Source organism: Schistocerca americana, chromosome 7, assembly GCF_021461395.2.
Source record: "Schistocerca americana isolate TAMUIC-IGC-003095 chromosome 7, iqSchAmer2.1, whole genome shotgun sequence".
Lineage (NCBI taxonomy): Eukaryota > Metazoa > Arthropoda > Insecta > Orthoptera > Acrididae > Schistocerca > Schistocerca americana.
In genome coordinates, this window is record NC_060125.1 from 252,959,491 (window position 1) to 252,982,759 (window position 23,269).

Sequence of the window (23,269 nt, forward strand, 5' to 3'; positions counted from 1 at the left end):
AAACCATCTCTGGACGTTGGCCTCCTGGAGACTGATTTGCGGGCAGTCTTACGCCGCGCATTTCTCACGCTTTGGGATGCTGAACGGCTCGATCTAACCACACGTAATAAACTCCGTGCTGTCAAGGAGACGACAGCTGTGTGGCGATCATCCATGCGAGCTATTCGCAGGGACTCAGTCGTCCTTTGTCGGCTCGCATTGGACACACCCGGCTGACGCATGGATATTTACTGAGCCCTGGGGACCCGCCTCTCTGTCGCTGCGGGGCGGTTTTGACGGTGGTGCACATTTTATTGTCCTGTCCGCTTTTAGCTGTGCTCAGGCAGAAATTTGCGCTGCCTGATACCCTCCCTGCTCTTTTAACTGATGAACCTGCTATGGCAGGCTTAGTTTTGCGTTTTATTTGGGCAGGGGGCTTTTATCAACTAATCTAAGTGCTTGTCTTTCTGTTTTGATTCTGGCCTATGGCCTCGGATTTTAGTCTGAATTTTTAGTGTGTTTCTCAGTGGTTGGCTTTTCCTTTTTTGTCTCTACGGTCGGCCAACCACTGTCACACTCTGTGTGATTTTAATTCGTTTTGTCTGATCTCTCTCTGAGTCTTTCTTGTCCTATGTCGTCTGCCGACTTTTCTGTTGTTCGTTTTTTATTCTCTGTGGGTGTTTTTAGTTTTTGGAAAAAGGGACTGATGACCGTAGCAGTCTGGTCCCTTTAACCCCACAAACCATCAACATCAACCGCATTCATGCTTTGAAATAAATACAAAGCCAACAAGTGCAAATTTGTGCCTGATTGGGACTCGAATCCAGATTTCCTGCTTAACACAAACAGTCGCCTTGACCACCTTGGCTGTCCTGGCACACTTCTCATCTGACTCAAATTCCCATCCTGTTGCATGTAAGTAGCGTCCCTGCCCATTCTCTGCCTGGTGGAAACTCTCCCTGGTTCCTACATGACTTTGGACGTAATGTGAGAATGGACAGGGACACTATTTGCATACGACAGAATGGAAATTTGGGTCGGATGGGAAGCTTGCCAGGATAGCCGAGGCAGTCAAGGTGACCGTTTACGTTAAGTGGGGAATCCAGGTTTGAGTCCTGGCCTGGCACAAATTTTCGCTTGCAATGTTTGGATTTATTTCAAAACCCAAATGTGGCTGCTGTTGTTGGTTCCCTTTAATTCATAGTATATGTCAGTAACCTTCGTGTTGACTGTCTTTTGTTTACAACTGCCAGCAACCTCGGCATTCTGTAAGTTGAGTCGGTGTAAGCACAGGCACTGACTCCATGAGTCTGAGGGAGCCCTTGCCCCCCCCCCCCCCCCCAATAACTTAAGAAAATTAATAGTTATATTATGCTTTGTAAAATCACAAAATTATGTTGGAATTTTTTATTTTCCTTGTTTGACGATACTTACCTTTCAAAATACATAACAGTAATGAGTTAAAACAAATAATTATTAAGGTAGTAAGCAAGAAAATGGTTCAAATGGCTCTGAGCACTATGGGACTTAACATCTGAGGTCATCAGTCCCCTAGAACTTAAACCTAACTAACCTAAGGACATCACACTCATCCATGCCCGAGGCAGGATTCGAACCTGCGACCGTAGTGGTCACACAGTTCAGACTGAAGCGCCTAGAACCGCTTGGCCACACTGGCCGGCGGTAGTAAGCAGGTTAACTGAAAACGAGTGGTGTACATCATGATAGTGTTACGGTGCTGTGGGCACACTTAGAATTTGTCTCGGGGCGCGAACCTTCAGGTAAAGTCTGGCGCCACAGGCACGGAGACATTGAGGACTGGAGCAGAAGCGCCTGGAATCCTCCGCCTCGCGTCGCCTTAATGCTTTGGGACATTATGACACTGCGGCTATATAAAGCCCACCCTGCTGTCACAGTCATTCAGTGTGGGTAGTTTCATTCAGTGCATGCTGCAGACGTGTTTAGTGTTCCGACTTTAGTGTCTAGTGGACTATTTTACATGACTATATTTTATTCGTTTACTTTACGCTCTTAGTGTATTGTGAATTAAGTTTGTATTGGATAAATTTGTTACCAAAAAGTCGCACTTGGAAGTTGATGATACTGCAAGTCAACCTCCAACAATTACTGTGTTGTCAATTGATTCGTTGTTTTCAGGCGAGAACAGTTCACAGCCGAAACCTGGACAATCCGGTATGGGAAGATCATTTCAGAAGTCTTGGTTGATCAAATATACATGGCTAGAATATGAAGCATCTACCGAAAAAGTTTTTTTGCAAACCCTGCAAAGAGGCAGATGCTAAAAATCTATAACAATTTTCTTAAAAGGAAGAAGATGCATTTAATTCCGTACGGTTTTCTAGCTGAAAAATGGCTTTGGAAAAATTTCATCTTCATGAAAATATGCTTACCGGTATGCATAAAGAAGGTGTTCTGAAACTAAATTTTATTGCTAACCGAAGTGTGGCCTCTCAATTGAATGAACAGTTAGATAGTGATATGAAGAAAGGCCGTTTAGCTCTTGAGACAATTTTTACTACCGTGCAATTTCTATGCCGACAAGGACTAGCAATTAGAGGGCACTAAGATATAAACTCAAATTCTTTTCAATTGTTGGAATTCCGAAAGAATGACTTACCTGAGTTTAAAGATTGGTTAGGGCGTTTGGGGGTATAAATGGACATCGCACGATATTCAAAACGAGATCATTTATCTATTAGGAAAGTCCGTGTTGAGAAAGGTATTGGCTTCAGTCAAGAAGACCGACCATTTTTCTATTATGGTTGACGAAACAAGTGATTCTTCGATTCACAAACATGTGTCATTTTGTATTCTTACTATCGATGATTCCATAATCTTCAACGAAGACTTTATTGGCTTATACGAGACCTCCAACACTGAATCACAAACTCTGTTTAGTATTTTAAAAGATGTTTTTGCTCATCTCGATTTGTCAATGGATAACTTAAGAGGACAGTGCTGTGATGGTGCCTCGAATATGAGACGTAAGTTCAAAGGACTAAATAAGTTAGTTTTGGATATACAACCAAACGCACGTTATGTGCCTTGCACTGCTCACGCGTCAGACTTCCGACACTTCCTGTGGCTAGAAATGAATCTGAGCGTCATGCAAAGTCTTGGCTAGCAAAGGGGTTATTATCGTGCAATTGATACACAGACAGAAAAGAAGCGTTAAAGTGTATAATGAAGATAATATTGTATTATGAAGATGTTTTTCTTATTTCAGCTTAGGCTGTTTGTTTTTGATTGATTGTGTTTGAAATAATTTGTTCTTTCTTTGTTGAGCTTCTGAAGTAGGAATTCAGTTAAAAGTACGAGCTTAGTCAAAACTAACTATAAATATACGAGTGGTCACCACAACTGACTGGTCACGTGACACTGACTTTCGTCAGAATTCAATAACAGATGTTTATCGTTTTAAGTTAATATGCTATGCTGAAAGCGTAATAAAATTTAAAGGGAAATCATCATTCCATTGTTGAAAAGTTTCCAGCTCCAGGCTGCATATGTTTGGAACATAAGCCTCGTCATGTAGTCCTATTTTGCCACCGTCTTTCTGTGTCTCTCTGGTCCAGTCCTCGCCTCTGTTTTCTACACACTCCACATCTTTCAATCATCTGTCACTTAAGTCGTCCTCTTGGTCGTTCCCTTCGCATCTCCATTTCATGTATCTTCTTGAGAATCCTCTTGCTTTCCATTCTCTTTACTATCTTAGTCTCGATGTTTCCATCCTGCTCTGCAAAGTTTTCTCTTTCATTGTTTCCCTTACCCTTTCATTCCTCATCCTATCTCCCTTTGTTACTCCTATCCTACTTCTGAGGGACATATTTAAATATTTAGACAATATTGTTTAATTTGGTTGCAGGGAAATAATCAGTAGCTGTAGAATAAAAGAAAAGGAGCAGCAAGTGGAAACGTTCTTACAAGGGAAGTGTCTCGGCTCGAACAGGAATTAGGTGTTTCAACTCTACTTAGAAGCTGTACGTACCACTGAGACTAGGATGGTGGAACAATTCCATTGGTTTACTCGTAATTTTCGACTATCGTACTTTGAAAATGTACATGAGGCTCCTCAACAAAATACATGAAACAGCATGCAGAATCACAATAGTCACATTTGGCAAAAGCAGTATCTGGACAGTCCTTACAATCTCATTCTTCAAACGCCACTTGAATCACATTTCTGAATTCAGCAACATGTGTGGAAGTATTGTACGCAGCCGCTTGCCAGGAATACTGAAGCATAAGCTAATACACTGGAGCAGACAGCTGGTTATGAGTAATAGAGTGCATTTTCATTACGAAAATTCTGTTTCCTAATTTAGTGTCGAAATCACTGTAGAGAATCCTTACAGAGTCTGTTATACTTCTTACACATATTTTGTAATGCCCGACGAGATATACATCCAAAGCCCGTACGTATTTCCGCCGAATGATCATGCATTCAGTGTCTTTACCCGCAAATGAATCATTTACTACAGTTTTGTCCTTGTGAGTACCCCCAGAATCACAAAGTATTATAGACTTCTGGTTATTTGCGACATTAACAACATTCACGAAAAGGGATATCAAATGGTCTTTTGACGTGTTTCCCCACATTTGCTAGCCTCCAAATTTATATATTTCGTGGAAGATTGGCTTCAGTAGGTTTTTTAACTTTCGGACTGAAAGTTTCTTCCAGAAGACAAATATTCAGTTCTTTTGTTTGGTCTCCACTCATTGAAAGTCCAATATCTATTGTATAACTATGGATTGTATTGTGTGGAGATTGGACCAAGGCAGCTGTTGATTTCCCTCCATTTCTAGAAAACGTCGTACCAGAAGACAGTTTATAATTAAATCCACTATGATCAGTGTTCCAAATGAAGTGTCGCTGTATCTGGAAACATGGGGTTTTCTGGTTTACTTCTTCGACAAAATGCATCCCAGACTGGCTAATATCTTGCTCTTCCTGTATATCTCTGGCTGTCATGAAAGTAGTGGTGTTTTTAGGGCACATTCTGCATTATTTATTGATATGTGCTATGAAAGCTGCAAAATATTTAGACTTTTGTACCCAGTTTCTGTTTTTTTTTTCCTTTTTTGTATTGCCCAAAATTTTAGGTGCCAGTAATGGACACACTTTATTTCATCACTTACTATGTCAAATTGGGACAGAACGTGTTTTTTTATCTCCAGTTGTTTGATTGCCTTGTTTCCTCGAAATGGATGTCTTTTTTCTCTCCACATAATCAAATGTTACTTTGATGTTCAATATGTTATTTATAGATGGATATCTCTTCAACAACGACCTGTAGGTCGCAGTTTTACGTGGAGGTGTGTGATAATCATCATAAAAATGTTCAAGACCTTCTTCCGAAAATCCTGTTAAAATACTAAAAGTGTTTGGATTTCTTTTCTGGTGAAAGTTCAAATCAGCAGAACTGTTAGCTTCTTTTTGATGAGTGCTGTTTCCGCCGCTGCCGCTAGCTCTAGAATCTTGGGCTCTTATTAGTCGCGTTATCGTCTATAAAGCTATTTTCTTCGTCCACTATCCTATCCGTTGTAACTTCAGTTGAGCACTCAAATGAATATTCATGTTTCTGAATAATCAGATTCTCCACAAACATTGCGTCAGTGTCATCATTCTGTCCTATACCGTCTTTCGTTGGAAACGCCTTCTTAACTTGGATGCCACGATATTTAAAACGTTACAAATATTAATGGTTTCGTTCATTTCTGCTGTACCTGTCTGATAATGCAGTATCCGCTAAAAACGTAGACACTACTTTTTTGTTTCAAACAAAAATATCTTACGACGATCCCCAGATATTTCCTGATGGTTACATGTGTTGATTCATCTAGCAATAAACTGTATTTTTGGTCACCTATGTATGTATGTCAGTTAAGAATTCGTTCTTGAAATGATGTGCTAGAATGTAGTTTATTTGGTTCTACGTAATTTTATGTCGTTTGTCGACTTCGAATCCTTAAAGCAGTTTTTACACACATCAGTCAAGTGACCGATGTTGGAAATTGAGCTATATTCATCAATGTACAAAGCTAAAGTACACTAAGCTCTTGCACAAGAATTACGTTTCCACTGGGACTGGTCACATGTCTATTGCTTATTTTGAGAAATCAGTTCATAGTGGTGTAAAAGTGTTTTGAGGTAGAATATGTACTCGTAGAATATTACCATGTAGAGTAACCTTTTCTTTTCCCTCCCCAGAAAGGGATTTATGGAAGTAAAGGACTGTTGATATTTATTAGGAACAGAAAATTAGCACAAAACTGAAGATGCAGCGGTGGCACATAGCCGAAAGTGAACAGGACCTGCGTTTTTTGCTTCTTCTAAGGTAACTTGTGCTAGGTGTAACTTAAGAAATTGACACAGGCTAAATAAGCAGAAAACATCACAGGTGAACTTGCAAGAGGACTAGATGTCACAGGTGGGAAGCAGAGTCTTCTAGACATATGCATTTTGATAACTGGCAAGCGGAGTAGATAAATACAATAGGTTCACGTAAGGCATAGAAGCGAGAACAAGGGCACAAGGCAGTTTAGAAGAAAAAGTATCAGCTAATCTCTATGAATGTAAAAGTTGTGTCTAGTAGTGAATATTAAAATGAGTCTAAAATCACTAAAGAGACTCGTGAAACAAATTACAGTCGACGTAATGCATGAGGAAATACGTTCCAGGCACTCGGATACACTCCTTTTTTTCTTTATTGTCATTTTAATATCTTAGACAAGGTAGGCTGGCAGCGGCAAAACTACGCCGCTCTTCGGCCACAGGTAGCACAATTAGTACAGATGAAGACTTAGAAAAACAGAACAAAACGATGGATAAAAAACAGTAGACACATAAAGTAAAATACATAGAGCCGTTCACAGGTGTAGCGAAATGAAAAACGTTCAGCATTGCTACAGGAACATAGATGACAGAAACGACACACGTGAACGTCGGAGCATGGGCGGTGAAACACTAAGGCAATAACACGATGGCACACAAAAAACCGATGCCGATGATCTCTGGCTCGCGAATGTTCACTGTTTGTGTACGAGTCCGGGGACCTGTCAGAGGGGAAAAGGTGGGGGAGGAGGGAGAGGAGAAGGTGTAGATGCCAGTGGCAGAGGAGAGGGGATGGGGAGAAAGAAGGTAGGGGGGTAGGGAGAGCCCAGGGAAGAGGAGGGAGGGAAGAAGGGAGGAGGGAGAGAAGGGAGAGAGGGTGCCCTTGGGAAAAACACAGGGGGTCGAAGGGGAGGATCAAAGTTGGTAGGAGGGGTAGATAGAGGGGATCAGGGCACCATGAGGGAGGGGGAGTTGGCGGTAACCACCTTAGGTGAGAAAATGGACAGTAGAGAGATAGAGAACAGGTGGGACATGGGAATACAGGCGCGGAAGTGGACGGGGGTGGGAGAGGATGGGAGAGACAAGTAGATGAGGGGGATCAAGTTTGCGGGAGGTGCAGAGCGTCCGTATCCGTTTGTGGAAAAGGAGGAGGTGCGGAAACGGAATGAGGTCATGCAGGATCCACGTGGGGGAGGGGAGACGGATGCGATAGGCGAGGCGGAGCGCTTGGCGTTCTAGGATTTGAAGGGATTTGTAAAAGGTAGGAGGGGCGGAGATCCAGGCGGGATGTGCATAGCAGAGGATAGGGCGGATGATCGGGTATACTCAGTAATCTGTTCCTTTGATACTTAAACAAGTCAGATTATAATTCATTTCCGGTCTGAGAGCATTTTCGATGACAGAATTACACCCCTCCTACTGTGAACCGCACATATTGTATTACTCTAAGATTTTATTATTGTACGTCGAAATTAATAGTAAACGGGATACAAATGTAAACATATTTTCCAATTAGTGGCAACACTGATGTCCCAAAGCAGCCCCAAGCTGTTTCGCTGTTTGTCTGATCCATTCAGCTGTCACTACAGTCTAGTCGCTTGGAGCGCTAGCATCGCTGCAGTTGTCAAAAATTTTATTATTTTGCCCAGTGGAGTTTCATTACTGTTTGACAGAATGTTCCTGGTACCGGGGATTCCTGTTTTATATGATTTGATAGAAATGCCATTTGCACGCTTAGAGTAGCAGATTGACGGTGACCAACTTTAAACAGAACTTGATTAATTTTCACACACATTTATTAAAATAATAATGAGCATAAAAATAACTTAACTTGGTTCTGGATGCTATTTACAATTGACAATCTGAAGTTCCTTTGGTCTTGGTATGTTAATCTTATTCTCACATATCTCTGATACTTGACAAAGTGTCCATACATTTCTCTCCATGGATATGTACAGGAATAAGATAATCTTATTAGGCGCAGACTGAAACTTGACTATGGACTGGTACAGACTAATGCAGACTCGTACAGACTGGTGCAGACAAATGCAGACTGACTAATCAGAGGTCTGTACACTCGTTATAATACCTCCCGCGTTCAGGTATCACTGCGCGAGTGTGATCCGCGAGGAGAAAAGGTTCTACGTTAGCAGCAATCTCATTGGCTGCGTTACATATTAATACGCGGATCGGTGGAAGCAGAATTTGGTCCGTCTCTAAGATAGCGCCATTTCGTAGTGCAGAGACGGACGAGCGCTGCGCCTGCGCTGTTGTGCTTAGCGGGGCGCGCTCTAGTGGGAAAGTTGTGTACGCGCTGACTACACGGAACTATGTACACAACAGTCATCTTTCCCCACCTCCATTATAAACTGAATATTTTGTGAATATCATTTAGGTTTTGTAAAAATCGTGACAGGTCTTCCTCACAAGGGGCTCATACCACAAAAGTGTCGTCCGCATGTTTTCGGTTTAATTTCTGCGCACTTGAGTGTCCTCTCTTCAAAGTCTTCCGTAAAAAAAAAAGTTGGCTACCCGAAGGGGATAGGGGATTACACATAGGAGCACCGTGAATTTGGTGAATTTGTTCAAAATATTCACTACTGAACAAAAAGTGAGTTGAAAAAAGTGTGTGATGGAACAGAGCTTTTATGTCGGGTTTGAAGTGCAACGAATCATTATAGGGAGCCTTGCGAAGAGTGGAGCAACATCAAAACTTTTTAATAAATTTGATTCAGTGAGTTCTACAGAGTTCAACGTATTCCTAAAGTGAGCAGAATTGTGGATACAATGTGAAAATTTTCTTCCAAACGGTCCCAGCACCAAAGCAAGATGTTTAGCTAATTCTAAGTCGTAAGCCGGTGCTACAGTATTACTCACAGCTGGCCATAGTAGTAGACCTTCCATGTGGATTTACAGAGCAGTTAGTATTCTATCTTACTACAGCTTATCAGTCTACTGTGATGCTGATTCATACTTCTATGAAGGGCCTGATTCATGCTGTTGCTAGACATAGATTTGTGGAAGCGACTGACTTCATGTTCCGGCTTAAGGTGAAAAATGAAGGTAAAAAAGTAAAATCTGTGTTGGGCCTGTTCACTTTGTGTCACAATGCCTTTACAAAATGAATCCTTAAGTCATATATGACAATGGCAACGTCTCAAAAATATTGCTATTTGACATGGTGGTGCAATATTAGTGTCACTACACGTGTTCTTTGTATTTGAGCAGTCTCTGTTTATATCTGGATGTAAAGGCATTGGAAAGGCACTTACCTGTCATAATCGATGACGTTGACAATGAGGCTCACGTCCTCGATGTTTTCTGCGGGCACATCAAACACCAGAGCCTCGTTGTAGACTGGACACAGCGTTGCCTTTTTGACAGTTGTTTTCTTCTTCTTTATACGTTTCCCTTCGCACAGTAGGTACACTTTGACGTACGGATCTGCAACAAGAGAACGTGTGACTATATACATCGAATTACTACGGTACACACCAACTGCGTGTGGTCTGCAGTTCGTAATTTATATTAGGAGTAAGTTTCTTGTTCTGGCGTGTCTATGGTGCTGAGAGAGGCTCTCCAGCCAGAACAGCGGCTCTCCAAAGGGGATTGTCGCTCACTGCTGTTGTTTTATCGTTACAGGATGGTGCTTTATATTGAGAATTCCTCGAACGTTTTCATCTGCAGAATACTTCGATCTAAGAATATATCTCAGAAGTGATTGTCGTGCAAATGGAAGTACTGTCATTGAATTTCTCTTGCCAAACGTCCAGCCTCGGCGTATACAGGTAAACCTTAACGTCAGTGTGAAGTTCGCTACAGTAACGATATCATACCGGCGCAGCCTCCACAACATATTGCTGGGAGAGACTTCAAATTTTTTCTGTGGTGGCACAAGTGACGTCAAATGTCTGAGAGGGAACAACTACGCTAAAATCGCGTTTCAGAGAAATGCAGCATTTGAAGACGTTTCGTCCGAAAATTTGAGAACACATTTCAGGTAAATAATTTAAGAACTATAATAGGAACAAACCTCACAACTTTGACGACGTCACAATTTACACAATGTAAATCCAAGTCTGCACTCAACTACCATCAGTAGTTCACTTACCGCTACGACTTTTGAACGTAGGTCTGAAGACTGTGACTCTCGGTGAGAGTATAAACGAGGAACGGCCGTTTGTTTCAGTCGTTTCCACCAATGATCTCCGTCGTTCTGTATTACATTAAGAAATTCAGTCTGTTATTTTTTCTAAGAAGAGGATCTATTTACACTACTGGCCATTAAAATTGCTACACCATGAAGATGACGTGATACAGACGCGAAATGTAACCGACAGGAAGAAGATGATGTGATATGCAGTTATTGGCTTTTCAGAGCATTCACACAAGACTGGCGCGGGTGGCGATACCTACAATGTGCTGACATGAGGAAAGTTTCCAACCTATTTCTCATACACAAACAGCAGTTGACCGGCGTTGCCTGGTGAAACGTTGTTGTGATACCTCGTGTAAGGAGGAGAAATGCGTACCATCACGTTTCCGACTTCTATAAAGGTCGGATTGTAGCCTATCGCGATTGCGGTTTATCGTATCGCGACATTGCTGCTCGCGTTGGTGGAGATCCAATGACTGTTAGCAGAATATGGAATCGGTGGGTTCAGGAGGGTAATACGGAACGCCGTTCTGGATCCCAACGGCCTGTTATCACTAGCAGTCGAGATGACAGGCATCTTATCCGCATGGCTGTTACGGATCGTGCAGCCACGTCTCGATCCCTGAGTCAACAGATGGGGACGTTTGCTAGACAACAACGATCTGCACGAACAGTTCGACGACTTTTGCAGCAACATGGACCACGGCTGCGGTTACCATTGACGCCGCATCAGAGACAGGAGCGCCTGCGATGGTGTACTCAACAACGAACCTAGGTGCACGAATGGCAAAACGTCATTTTTTCGGATGAATCCAGGTTTTGTTTACAGAATCATGATGGTCGCATCCGTGTTTGGCGACATCGCGGTGAACGCCCATTGGAAGCGTGTATTCGTCATCGCCGTACTGGCGTATCACCCGGCGTGATGGTATGGGGTGCCATTGGTTACACGTCTCGGTCACCTCTTGTTCGCATTGACGGCACTTTGAACAGTGGACGTTACATTTCAGATGTATTACGACCCGTGGCTCTACCCTTCATTCGATCCCTGCGAAACCCTACATTTCAGCAGGATAATGCACGACCGCATGTTGCAGGTCCTGTACGGGCCTTTCTGGATACAGAAAATGTTGGACTGCTGCCCTGGCCAGCACATTCTCCAGATCTCTCACCAATTGAAAACGTCTGGTCAATGGTGGCCGAGAAACTGGCTCGTCGCAGTACGCCAGTGACTACTCTTGATGAACTGTGGTATCGTGTTGAAGCTACATGGGCAGCTGTACCTGTACACGCCATCCAAGCTCTGTTTGACTCAATGCCCAGGCGTATCAAGGCCGTTATTACGGCCAGAGGTGGTTGTTATGGGTACTGATTTCTCAGGATCTATGAACCCAAATTGCATGAAAAGGTAATCACATGTCAGTCCTAGTGTAATATATTTGTCCAATGAATACCCGTTTATCATCTGCATTTCTTTTTGGTGCAGCAATTTTAATGGTCAGTAGTGTATTTATGCCTTTACCTACTCAAGATACTGTGGCTTTTAGTCTCTACCTGTGGGCTTACGAAGTGTGCCGGGTTTATTGGTAGTAGGTTCGGTCAGAAATTGGCTGTGGACCTTTACCAGGCCATAATGCTACTTGCCTGGTCATACAGCATCTACTTGAGCTGGCCTTAACACAAGCAATTGGAAAGTATCCCCTGCTGAAGAAAGCTGAGGTATTTGGAAATAGATGTATGTAAAAATATTAAGGGTTCTAAGGACTGTGCTGCTGGTCCTGGCGGAGGTTCGAGTCCTCCCTCGGGCACGGGTGTGTGTGTGTTCTCCTTAGGATAATTTAGGTTGAGTAGTGTGTAACTTAGGGATTGATGACCTTAGCAGTTAAGTCTCATAAGATTTCACACACATTTGAACATTTTTTTGCTTCTACTTAAATGTGTTTGTGTGTGTCTATGTGAGGAGGGGGGACGGATCAGCGCATGCTTTCCTAGCTCAGTACTTCATAAATTATTAGCTTGTGCAACACATAGTCCAGCAGACCAAAGCAAAGACATTCGTGTTTTGAAATACACTGATGGAAAAAATCGCAACACCAAAAAAATAGTTAACGTAGGGTAAAAAATTTCGAGAACACGTTTGTGAGGTAATCTAAACGCGAGATAAGACATTGTAAATGTAACCGCCAGAATGGTGAATGCAGGCATGCAAACGCGCGTGCATTGTGTTGTATAGAGATCAGATGTCAGTTTGTGGGACGGAGTCCCACGCCTGTTGCGAGTGGTCGGTCAATACAGGGACCGTTAACGCTGTTTGTGGATGACACTGGAGTTACCGTCCGATGATGTCTCATATTTACTCGACTGGGGAGATATGATGTTGATGATGTTTGGTTTGTGGGGGCGCTCAACTATGCGGTTATCAGCGCCCGTACAAATTCCCAACCTTTGCTCAGTCCAATCTCGCCACTTTCATGAATGATGATGGAATGATGAGGACAACACAAACACCCAGTCATCTACAGGCAGGTGAAAAATCCCTGACCCCGCCGGGAATCGAACCCGGGACCCCATGCTCGGGAAGCGAGAGCAAGATCGTGAGACCACGATCTGCGAACGATTGGGGAGAGATCTGATGTTCGAACAGGCCAAGGCATCATGTCGACACTTTTTGGAGCATAGTGGATTACAACAGCGGTATGTGGACGAGCGTTATTCTGTTGGAAAACACTCCCTGCGCTGCTGTTGATGACTGGCAGCACCACAAGTCGTATCACCAGACTGACACACAAATTTGCAGTCAGGGTGCAAGGGGTAGCCATTAGAGTGCTCCTGCTGTCATACAAAATTGACCCCAGACCATAACTCCAGCTGTATGTCCACTGTGTCTAGAACGCAGACAGGTTAGTTGCAGGCACGAACTGGCCTCCTTCTAACCAGCACTCGACCATCACTGGCACAGACAGAACCAATTTCATCAGAAAACGCAACAGACCTCCACGTTGACCTGCAATGAGCTCTTGATTGATAACACTGAAGTCTCAAATTGCAGTGGTTTGCGGTGCATGGCACCTGGTTCGGAGCTGCCCTTGTAGTAACCGATTTGTGACAGTTCGTTGTATCAATGTGATGCCAACTGCCCCTCAAATTGGTGCTGCAGATGCAATACGATGCGACAGGGCCTTATGCCGAACACGATGGTCTTCCCTCACGGTAGTGCCACGTGGCCGTCTAGAGCCCGGTCTTCTTGCGACCGTACATTCTCGTGTCCACCGCTGCCACCAATCATGTCAAGTCTTTCTTCAATATCGCAAAAGGAACATCCAGCTTCTCACAGTCCTGTTAAACGACCTCGTCCAAACTCAGACAGGTATTGATGATGGCGTCTTTGCGGCCTTAGAGGCATTCTTGACCATCATCAACTCACCACATCAGCCTTAAAGGTAACTAGCACTCACGACCGTTACAGCGCGTATTTAAAGCTAACTTCATCTGCATCCTGATAGTGGCGCTACCGGCGCCACTTTTATGCGACAGGCGCGAAATTTGGATAGACATCATCTTTCAGATGTAGAAACACGCCTACTAACTTTCGCTTATGGCTGTGTTGCGATTTCATTCCATAAGTGTACACACTTCCTTGCCAATGATCAGTCTCCGACAAGTCGCAACATTACGCCTGCGAGGTCGGCAACACATCATACACCCCACCGCTACGGGTTGACGTCCTGTCAGGCAACCACTTCTCGCCGAAAGGCAGATTTCCTGGCATTCCACTAGGCTGCCTAATAATGCTGTCAGAGGTTGTGGGTCGCGGTAACCTACTTGCTTTCGCGAGTCACGTGACCGAAAATAGATCCCATGATATCCCGTCGCTGGACGGTATTTAGGCCGGCGCACGGCCGTTCGTCGGCGGTTTACTCCGAGCCAGGACTCCAGTTCAGACATACAGCTCGACGCAGATGCCGCTGTCTCCGTCATCGCCACCGCCGCCGCTACGGACAACGCCGTACGTCGCTTCGACGCCACAGACAGACCTGTCTTAATAGTTGTGGATGCTGTAAAACTGTGTATAAATTATTCCTATAACACATTTGACTGTTCGAAGGGCATTTTAACTCCGCGCATAGTGTGGTGATATTTATGAGAGAATGTGGCACACCCTTGGAGAGCACAACTTTCCGTAAGCTACGCCGTTCGTTGGATGGTGTGTGCTAAGAACTCTGGATATACAAAGTAAGTAATATTCACATTAATGGGAACAAAATAAGCTGTATCGGCTCATAATAGCAAATGTGTCTATGTCTGTGATCTGTATAGCTTTATATTAGAGGCAGTGTGTGCTGTGCAATGTTGTTTCCTTCTGTTGCAATGGGTCGAGGACGCTGGAGCAAAGGCGCCGGATCTGCTACAGCAAGGTCAAGCTGGTCACCATAACGCGCTAAGCCTATGGGCGTGCCAGGGTGAAAGACGTTGTCATTGGGACAATGCCTTTGATTTTTATTAAAAAAGATATTGTATCGTAGAAAGAAAAAAAAGATTAAAAGCTTTGTATGATCTTAATTCATGTATCATTTGTTACCTGGTTGTCTTCACATCATTGAGTCGCACTCTTATGAGTAATATGAGTGCGACTCAATGATGTGAAGACAACCAGGTAACAAATGATACATGAATTAAGATCATACAAAGTCTTTCAACTTTTTTCCTTCTACAATACAATATCTTTTTTAATAAAAATCAAAGGCGTTGTCACAATGACAACATCTTTCAGCCTGGCACGTAGAGTTTCTGTTACTACATTGACGATAGAAATGAATTATGAAGAACGAATGAAAACCATACAAAATATGTTATTAATGAAAATTTGTAATCTGTGTTCAGAAGTTATTTGTTGCAAGAGTGTTTGTGCTACATGCTCATTGTGTTAAATCTTAACCAGACAATGTTACTGAACGGAAGGCGCGACATTAACTAAGTGAGGCTGAGGAAAAGGGATGTGGACTATCTTTGAGACTGACGATTTTGGATGAAGTGACTTTGGGTTTTGGAGGCAGTATTAACATTCACGATCAATTCTGAAAGGTCATTACATGCTCTTTAAGTGCTCTAGAGTTTACACAAGTGAAAAGATGCCGTAATTTTTGACTCTGACGTAATGTTAACTCAGATATATGAGTTATGCAGTCAAGCCCAAGACTGATTAGTTGCATGTACTAATGTCGTTGGCTGTCTTAGCAATGGACGACAATATCTATATGTTGAGCTGCAAAAAAATAGGTTATTTTTTGAGATTACGAGCAGATTCATTTATCACAGTTACTCAGTTAATGCCCGCTGGTCCTATTACACAAGATCCTGCTCGGCTAAAGTATTTGATCGGAAAATGTGACGGTGATATAGACCAAATCAGAATTGGTGAAACAGTTTGTAACATTCTTGTAAACATTAAGGTCTTATAAGTCAGTGTAAAGACTAGTTAGCTGTTAAGAGTATTGAAAGACCATACAAATCAACATATACGAGGGCTATTCGGAAAGTAAGTTCCGATCCGTTGTAGAATGGAAACCACTGTCAAAATCCAATGAAGTTTAGCACAGTTGTGTTGGCCAGTGTCTCTAGTACGCCCATCGATCGCATCACGTCGCTCGTTTCAGTTACGAGTTTACAGTGAACACGTAAAGATGCTTCGGAAAGTGTGTCCCCCGCCAAGTATGAGAGTCCAGTGAGAAATTTCGCCTGATGGCGTTCAGCCCACGTAACACAACTGTCACGCCGTTCCTTCTTCATGACAATTCTCAGCTGCACTCTGCAGGGGCAATGAAGATCCTCCTACAGCGTTTTCAATGGGAAGTGTTTGATCACCAACAATACAGACCTCAGTTGACCCCCTGAGTTTCACTTCTGCTCACTTGAACCGATGGCTATGAAGGCAACATTTTATCATAGGCAACGAGGTATAGATCAGCGTAGAGACTTAGCAGAAAGCGCAGGCGGCAGCCTTCTATGACGAGAGTATTGGAAAGTTGGTACAATGCTACGATAAGTGTCTAAATCGGAGCGGCGACTACGTAGAGAAATAGCTGGAAGGTGTAGCTCATGTTGCATGTAAATCATTTTGTATTTTCACTGTGGTTTCCATTGCGCGACCTATTGGAACTTACTTTCTGAATAGACCTCGTAGCATTGAAGTTGCTAATACGTTGATGTATTGTCAACGAATAACACGGACAGTTCGATTGACGGACCCTCTGCAATGGACAGGAGAACTTAAATTGTTTGTTGGATGTCAATAGTGTGCCAAGACGGAAGAACTAAAATTCTTAGCTGTCTTTTCATCAAGACGGACTGAGTGAGACTTAGCATTTTCATTTGTGTGATAAACTTCTCCTCCAAACTACGGCCTTCAGGCAGTTACTTTCAACTTGTAAATCTGGTATTACTATCCGTCGGAGTAGATAAATAGTGTTTATTTTTGAAAATAAACTTTTTAAAGAATCTGTTGTATTTTTGTGTCGCCTACGGCGGGTTCTTCACTCTCTCAACATAATTTTAAGAGTGCAATGTTTCTTATTCACTGATGAACCAAAACATCATGACCACCGCCCACAGCGACGTTGGATGCCGCCTGGGGGCGTCGCGAGCTCGTGACGCAGTAACAAAAGTGTGTAGGCCGAGCAGACACTGACGGGGGATCACCCTAGCGAAGATGTGGGCTGCAAATGGGGAAATCCGTTGAGATAAGCGATTATGACTAATGGCAGATCACTATTACGCACAGTCTGTGAACGAGTACCTCCGAAACGGTGAAGCTGGTGGAATGTTAACGTGCTACTGTCGGAGTATCTATGGAAAGAGGCAGAAGAACAGTGAAACTTCCATCAGCCGCTAAATGGTTGGACGTGCAGGATTCTTCACAGAACGTGGGGTTTGGAGGCTTGTCTGCTCTGTAAAGTAGGGTAGATGGTGATCTGTCGCATCTCTGCCGAAAGAGCGCAATGCTGGTGCACGCACAAGTGTTTCGGAGCACGCCGTTCATTATACATTGTTGAACATGGGGCTCCGCAGCAGACCACCCATACGTGTTCATATGTTGATCCGACGACATCGTCAATTACGATTGCAATGGGCACAGGACCATCGGGATTCGACCGTTGATCAATGGAAACGCGTCGGCTCTTTCGGTGAAGCGCATTTTTGTTGCACTAGGTCGATTGTCGTCTCCGCAAACGCCGTCATCGAGGGGAACGGCAGCTCGAAACGAGCAGCACGAGACGTATACAGGCTGTGCCTAGACATCTAAAGCCGCGTACCTCCACAAACCTACCAACGAACTGTAGGATCACTGATACGTAGAACCAGTGATGTATTTCGTTCCAAAGGCAGACAGACAAGCTATTAAGCAGGTGGTCATAATGTTCTGGCTCATCAGTGTACATGTGTACAAACTTACATGAGTGCTAAATTTCTTGATGTTGTGGGTGGCTGTGATTTGGGCTGTTGGACACAAGATAGCATTTTATTTAGCACTTCAACAACTTAAAGTGATGCGATTGTTAGTACAATAAATAAAATATTAACACTTCCTTTATTAAAAACGACTAAAAGGGAATTTCATATAACAATCCTCCCCCCCCCCCTACTCGTCCCCCTCTCACCCCTTGACGCACAAACACACAGGCTCACACATCTGCAAGAATGCAAAGGCCATAGAAAAGCTAAAGACAGAAAATGATTGTGGCTCTAAAGCACAGTATAAGAAATAAAGATTAAATGAAATGTTGCAGCAGACAGAAGTTGGTTGCTGATACTAGACTGAAAGCTGGTGAGCGCAGCACTGTGGAGACAGATTAGGTAAGGAAGAATCTGACGGCTTACAGAATTTGGAAAACTGAAGCATATTCGTCTCGTAAGTTGCTAAAGTCCCAAGTTTAATTTATAGCTGCCTATTGCTGTAAAATGAAACACTTTCCAAAGGAATGTGTCAAATATACGATTTACAACGCCGTTAACAAATCAGAATTTCTCCGTGGGCTCTAAATCAAATCATTTGTCTACGTAACTTATTTTTTAAGCGCGCAGTTGCTGTTGTTTGCTTTTTAAAAAAATTAATAGTAAATGAATCATGAATTTAAATTCACAAACAGTTTGTTAAATATATTCATCATTGATATAATTAACTGAGTAAATGAGACTGTTTTCACTTCACAGCGTCTCAAGTTTCGAGATCAAACTGAATACAGCTGTTATTTTCTGTCTCATCTTAATTCTCACGCCGTATTTACTCTTTATTCAGCGATCGCCGAAAACCTAGGTCCTTACAAATGGAGTGAATATTCGTTGAGATTTACCACCTAGAAGTGGATATTCATCTTTTACTGATATCCAGAAATCACCAAGTTCCATGATGATGCCGGCTGGGGTGGCCGAGCGGTTCTAGGCGCTACAGTCTGGAGCCGAGCGACCGCTACGGTCGCAGGTTCGAATCCTGCCTCGGGCATGGATGTGTATGATGTCTTTAGTTTAGTTAGGTTTAAGTAGTTCTAAGTTCTAGGGGACAGTTGACCTCAGATGTTATGTCCCACAGTACTCAGAGCCATATGAACCGTTTGAGCCATGACTATACCCAAGTGAGCACCTTTCACCCCATGCTTATCGTCGACCACGAATATCTTTCGTCAGGGCTCCAAAAATATGAAAATCGCATGGAGAAAGATCGCGACTGCATGGATGTTGTGTATAGTGCAACAATCATCCCACTGAAAAGAGTCCTTCGTCATATCGGCCGAAACAAGCTCAAGAAGAAAACAGTAACTTTGTCTGGCGTGAGGTCAGTCGCTTGACGGCGCGTTTCGGTGCGGGCCCGCCCGTTGCCGGCGCGCCGTAAGGCACGGAAGCTCGCACTGGGGCGTATCGCTTCTAGTCGGGGGTGCAGCGGCAGTCCTCACAGGGCAAGTGATGCGTCTCTTACAGCCTCTCCTTCCCAAGTGGCTCTTTCCGCCTTCCCGTGGTGCCAGACGTTAAGCTCGGCATTCTGCCTTGCGTCAAAAGGGAGAGCTGCGACCCAACCCGATGCGAAAGCGAAGGGTGCGTGGCACAGGGGGAGCTGTGTCGAGGGACCGAACACCAGTCCCTTTCTGTTCGCAGGGCACAGGCCAGCAGGTGCTCTGCATGCCGGCGACCTCGTTTGTCGGCGTGGGATCACGGCGCGAGTCGGCAAGGGTGCTTCGCCGCGCCCCTGGGTAACCGGGGCGTGTTCTGCCAAACCCAGGAGGTGGTGACATCGCCTGGGCTAGGTTAGATGGGCCCAGACCGCCGAACGACTGGGGGACCGACCCACCACCTGAGTAGGAGTGGGTCCTTGGCCTTCAGGTGGAAGCTCGGGCAAGTAGGCGGCGAAGGGCGAGGGGTGCATCCGCCTCTCCGGAGTGCGGGGTGCAGTTGCCGAGGAGCGTCGTGTGAAATCGTCGACGACGAGGCCATCGATGGGGACCAGTGCGCTGGCGACGGCGCGCTGAACCCGGCAGCTCGGAAGTGCCCTTGACCTAGGGGCGAGGTCGGTGGGCGAGCTGCGAAAGTCCCCCCCCCCATGCCAGAGGAGCCGGTCCGGGGTAAGAGACGGGCTCCCACTTCTTTTCATCACTCGTTCATAATGGCGACAATAGAGACGAGTGATACTAGTGCGCCTTCGAGAGCTTCTTTTGCGCCTGATCCCTCTCCACAGGACGAGGTGGGACAGGCAGTGGAGGATTACACAGTAATGCAGAGGCATTCTAAAATTACGCTGCTCCTAGAGCAAAGCATTAAAAATGGCAAGATAAGTCAGGCAGCAATCTTGCAGATAAAAAATGAATTGGCTGCATGGACAATTGCTCATGCTAAAGAAGGAAGAGTAGAGGAGCTAGAAAAAGAAAACACCCGGATGAGACAACAACAACAACAACAACCGAGCAAGACCTGGGCGGCGGTGGCAGCACAAGCCCCCAGACAAAACAACACAAAAGAGGCAATAGACAGGGTGACAAAGAAACAGGAGACGGCAGTCTTCCTTAGGACCCTACCTGGAAAAGATACAAGTGTCAAAAGAACACAGGAACTCCTGACCACTACAATAGACCCAGTTAAAGACAAAATAAAAATAAAACGTGTCAAACCAAGCCGCAACTCGGTAATTGTGGAAGTTGCGTCTGAAGAAGACAAGAACAAACTTCTTGAAAATCCCAAATTAAATGCAGTAGTGAAATGTGAACCCCCAAAAAAGAGGAACCCCTTGGTGATACTATATGACGTTCCTACTGTAATGACCAATGAAGAGCTGTCTGAGGCAATCAGAAAGCAAAATTTTGAAGACATAAATGAAAAAGAATTTCAAGATAGTTTCAAACTAAGATTCAAGATGGGTCGTCGGGACCGTGATGTCGTACATCACGTCGCCGAGGTCTCCGCAACAATGTGGAGGAAAATTACGGTACTGGGCAGACTATACGTGGGATTCCACGCCATAAATACCAAAGATTACATTGTGGTACCTCGTTGCCACAACTGTGGTGACTTGGACCACATCTTGAGGCACTACACCAGGGGGTCGGCTTGCTCCAAATGCGGTGAAAACGGACACACACGGAAAGACTGTAAGGCCACAGGTGTCTGCATCCCATGCAAGAGTCGTGGCAAGAAGTCTTGTGGAGCCACAGGACGAAACTGCCCTACCTACAGGATGCTCGAACAGAGGTTGATTTCCCGCATTGATTATGGCTGAAAACGGCATACCATGCAGGATGCCAAAGCATAGATCCCCGAGCAAAAGGAGGAGGGATGCAATGAGAGCAAGTAGATTCAGGAATTTCCTGAAGTCGCTTATCAGTGCCGACGTACCAACAGTCGACAAATCTATACAAACTGAGTCCCCCACCAGGGACATTGGAATACAAACTGAGCTCCCATCAGAGATTAGAGCACCCTCCTCCCAATGCCGGGACAAGCTGCCGATTAAAAATCCACAACGGCAAGAGCATCCTGTGGTAGTGACAGACAATGTTGTAAAACCCGTCCAAGAAAGCACAATAACGAGTTCCACCGCCAACCCCAACACCAGAGACAGCCCGGTGGTTAGGTTGCCTCCCGTGGACCCGGTGAGGGTGTACCCAAACCTTGAGTACACCATGCAGCTAGCTAGACTGGAGCAGCCGACAACCCTGACCACTGCATTGCGTCACGTGGTCCGAGTAGGACATGAGTACGGACGAAGGGTAACCTTCTCGGTGATGGAGGCTGTGGACAGAACACAATTAAAGTCGGTGAACCTCCCCACTGACTTCGGAGCACTGCGAGATCTACTCAAAAAAGTGTTTGACAGACGAGGAGAAAAATTTGACCTGGATGAAATTTACCAACAATCAGTGATGGCAAACGGACGACTGGCATATGACTGGAACAAAACCTGGCCGCATGACCACATACATACCTATTTTTCATGACAACTAGAATAAAAATTGGACAACTAAACACTCACAACAGTCGACTAGTAATGCAGGAGCTCCGAAAGGAAGTGGTGGAGAAGAGACTAGATATACTTTGTTTACAGGAGCCGTACTCTCTGGCTGGAAAAGTTACGTTCACTGCCGCAACATGGCAAATTGTCAGCAGCGGGGACAGCCCCAGAGCGGCTACTGTGATAATAAACACCGCACTCCGTGCAACACCTCTGTCACAGTATTCCAATAGTCACTGCAACGTCGTGGAGATACAATCTCCTTCCGGAACTATCATCATCATCAATATGTACTTTCAGTACGGTGATAAAATTGAACAACACTTAGAACACCTAGCAAGTGTGGCCACGGCGTTGCAGGGACGTAAAATCATTATAACTGCCGATATAAACGCCAAATCCCCCCTATGGTACAGTGGCACAAGGGATGAAAATGGTGCTAAAGCAGAGGAGACGATAATGGCTCTTCAACTGGTGGTGGCGAACAGACCAGGTAATCCCCCCACCTACGTGGCTGGAGGAGGACAGGGCACCAACATAGACGTGACGCTGGTCACGCCGAACGCATTGAATATGTTACAAGAGTGGAGAGTGGAAGTCAATGCCACCACCAGTGATCACAATTTAATCACTTTCACTGTAGGAGGCAGAGAGTGCCGCTGGGCCATGGGGTGGGAGGTGCAAAGAAATTTCAGAAAAACAGATTGGGAACGCCTAGCCAGAGAGTGCGACATTCCTCCATTACCAGGAGACGCAAGACAGGACTTCAACGTGGACGACAGAGCCGAGGGACTGGTACGAGCGGTAACGAGGGCGATTAAGGCGGCGGTACCAACCAGGAGGAGGGCCGTGGCGGCCACACCGGCACCATGGTCAGCCGAGCTGCAAGAACTACGTCAGTCTGTTAGAAGACTGAGGAAGCACTACCAGCGCAGTGTCGTCTGGTGGGAAAAGCAAAGACGGCTGCAGTTATACCGGGAGGCAAAGGACAACTTTCAACAAGAGCTACAGAAGACGAGAATAAACAGCTGGGAAAGTTTTGTAACTAATCAGTTGGCCCTCCATCCTTGGGGTGTACCATACAGACTGGTGAGGGAGAAAATTCGCTCCCCAACAATGATATCAACGCTCAGGCACGGCGACGGAATGACGGAATCTTGGCAGGAAACTGCCGAGGTCCTCCTTCGGTCGCTGCTCCCTGACGATGACAGGAATAATGACACCGAAGAGCAGCGTCAATTACGAAACGAAGATCTTCATAGGTACGTAAATGACGAAGCGGTCCTCCCCT

General features: G+C 44.7%; 1 protein-coding gene across 1 annotated transcript in view; it reads right to left on the reverse strand.

The window, feature by feature from the left end:
- Positions 1–23,269, reverse strand: part of LOC124623170 (synaptotagmin-10-like) — a 296,361-nt gene that overhangs the window by 9,431 nt on the left and 263,661 nt on the right. The window contains exon 4 of the mRNA XM_047148974.1: positions 9,607–9,778. Within this exon, the coding sequence (XP_047004930.1) occupies positions 9,607–9,778 (172 nt within the window). The remainder of the gene's footprint in view (positions 1–9,606; positions 9,779–23,269) is intronic.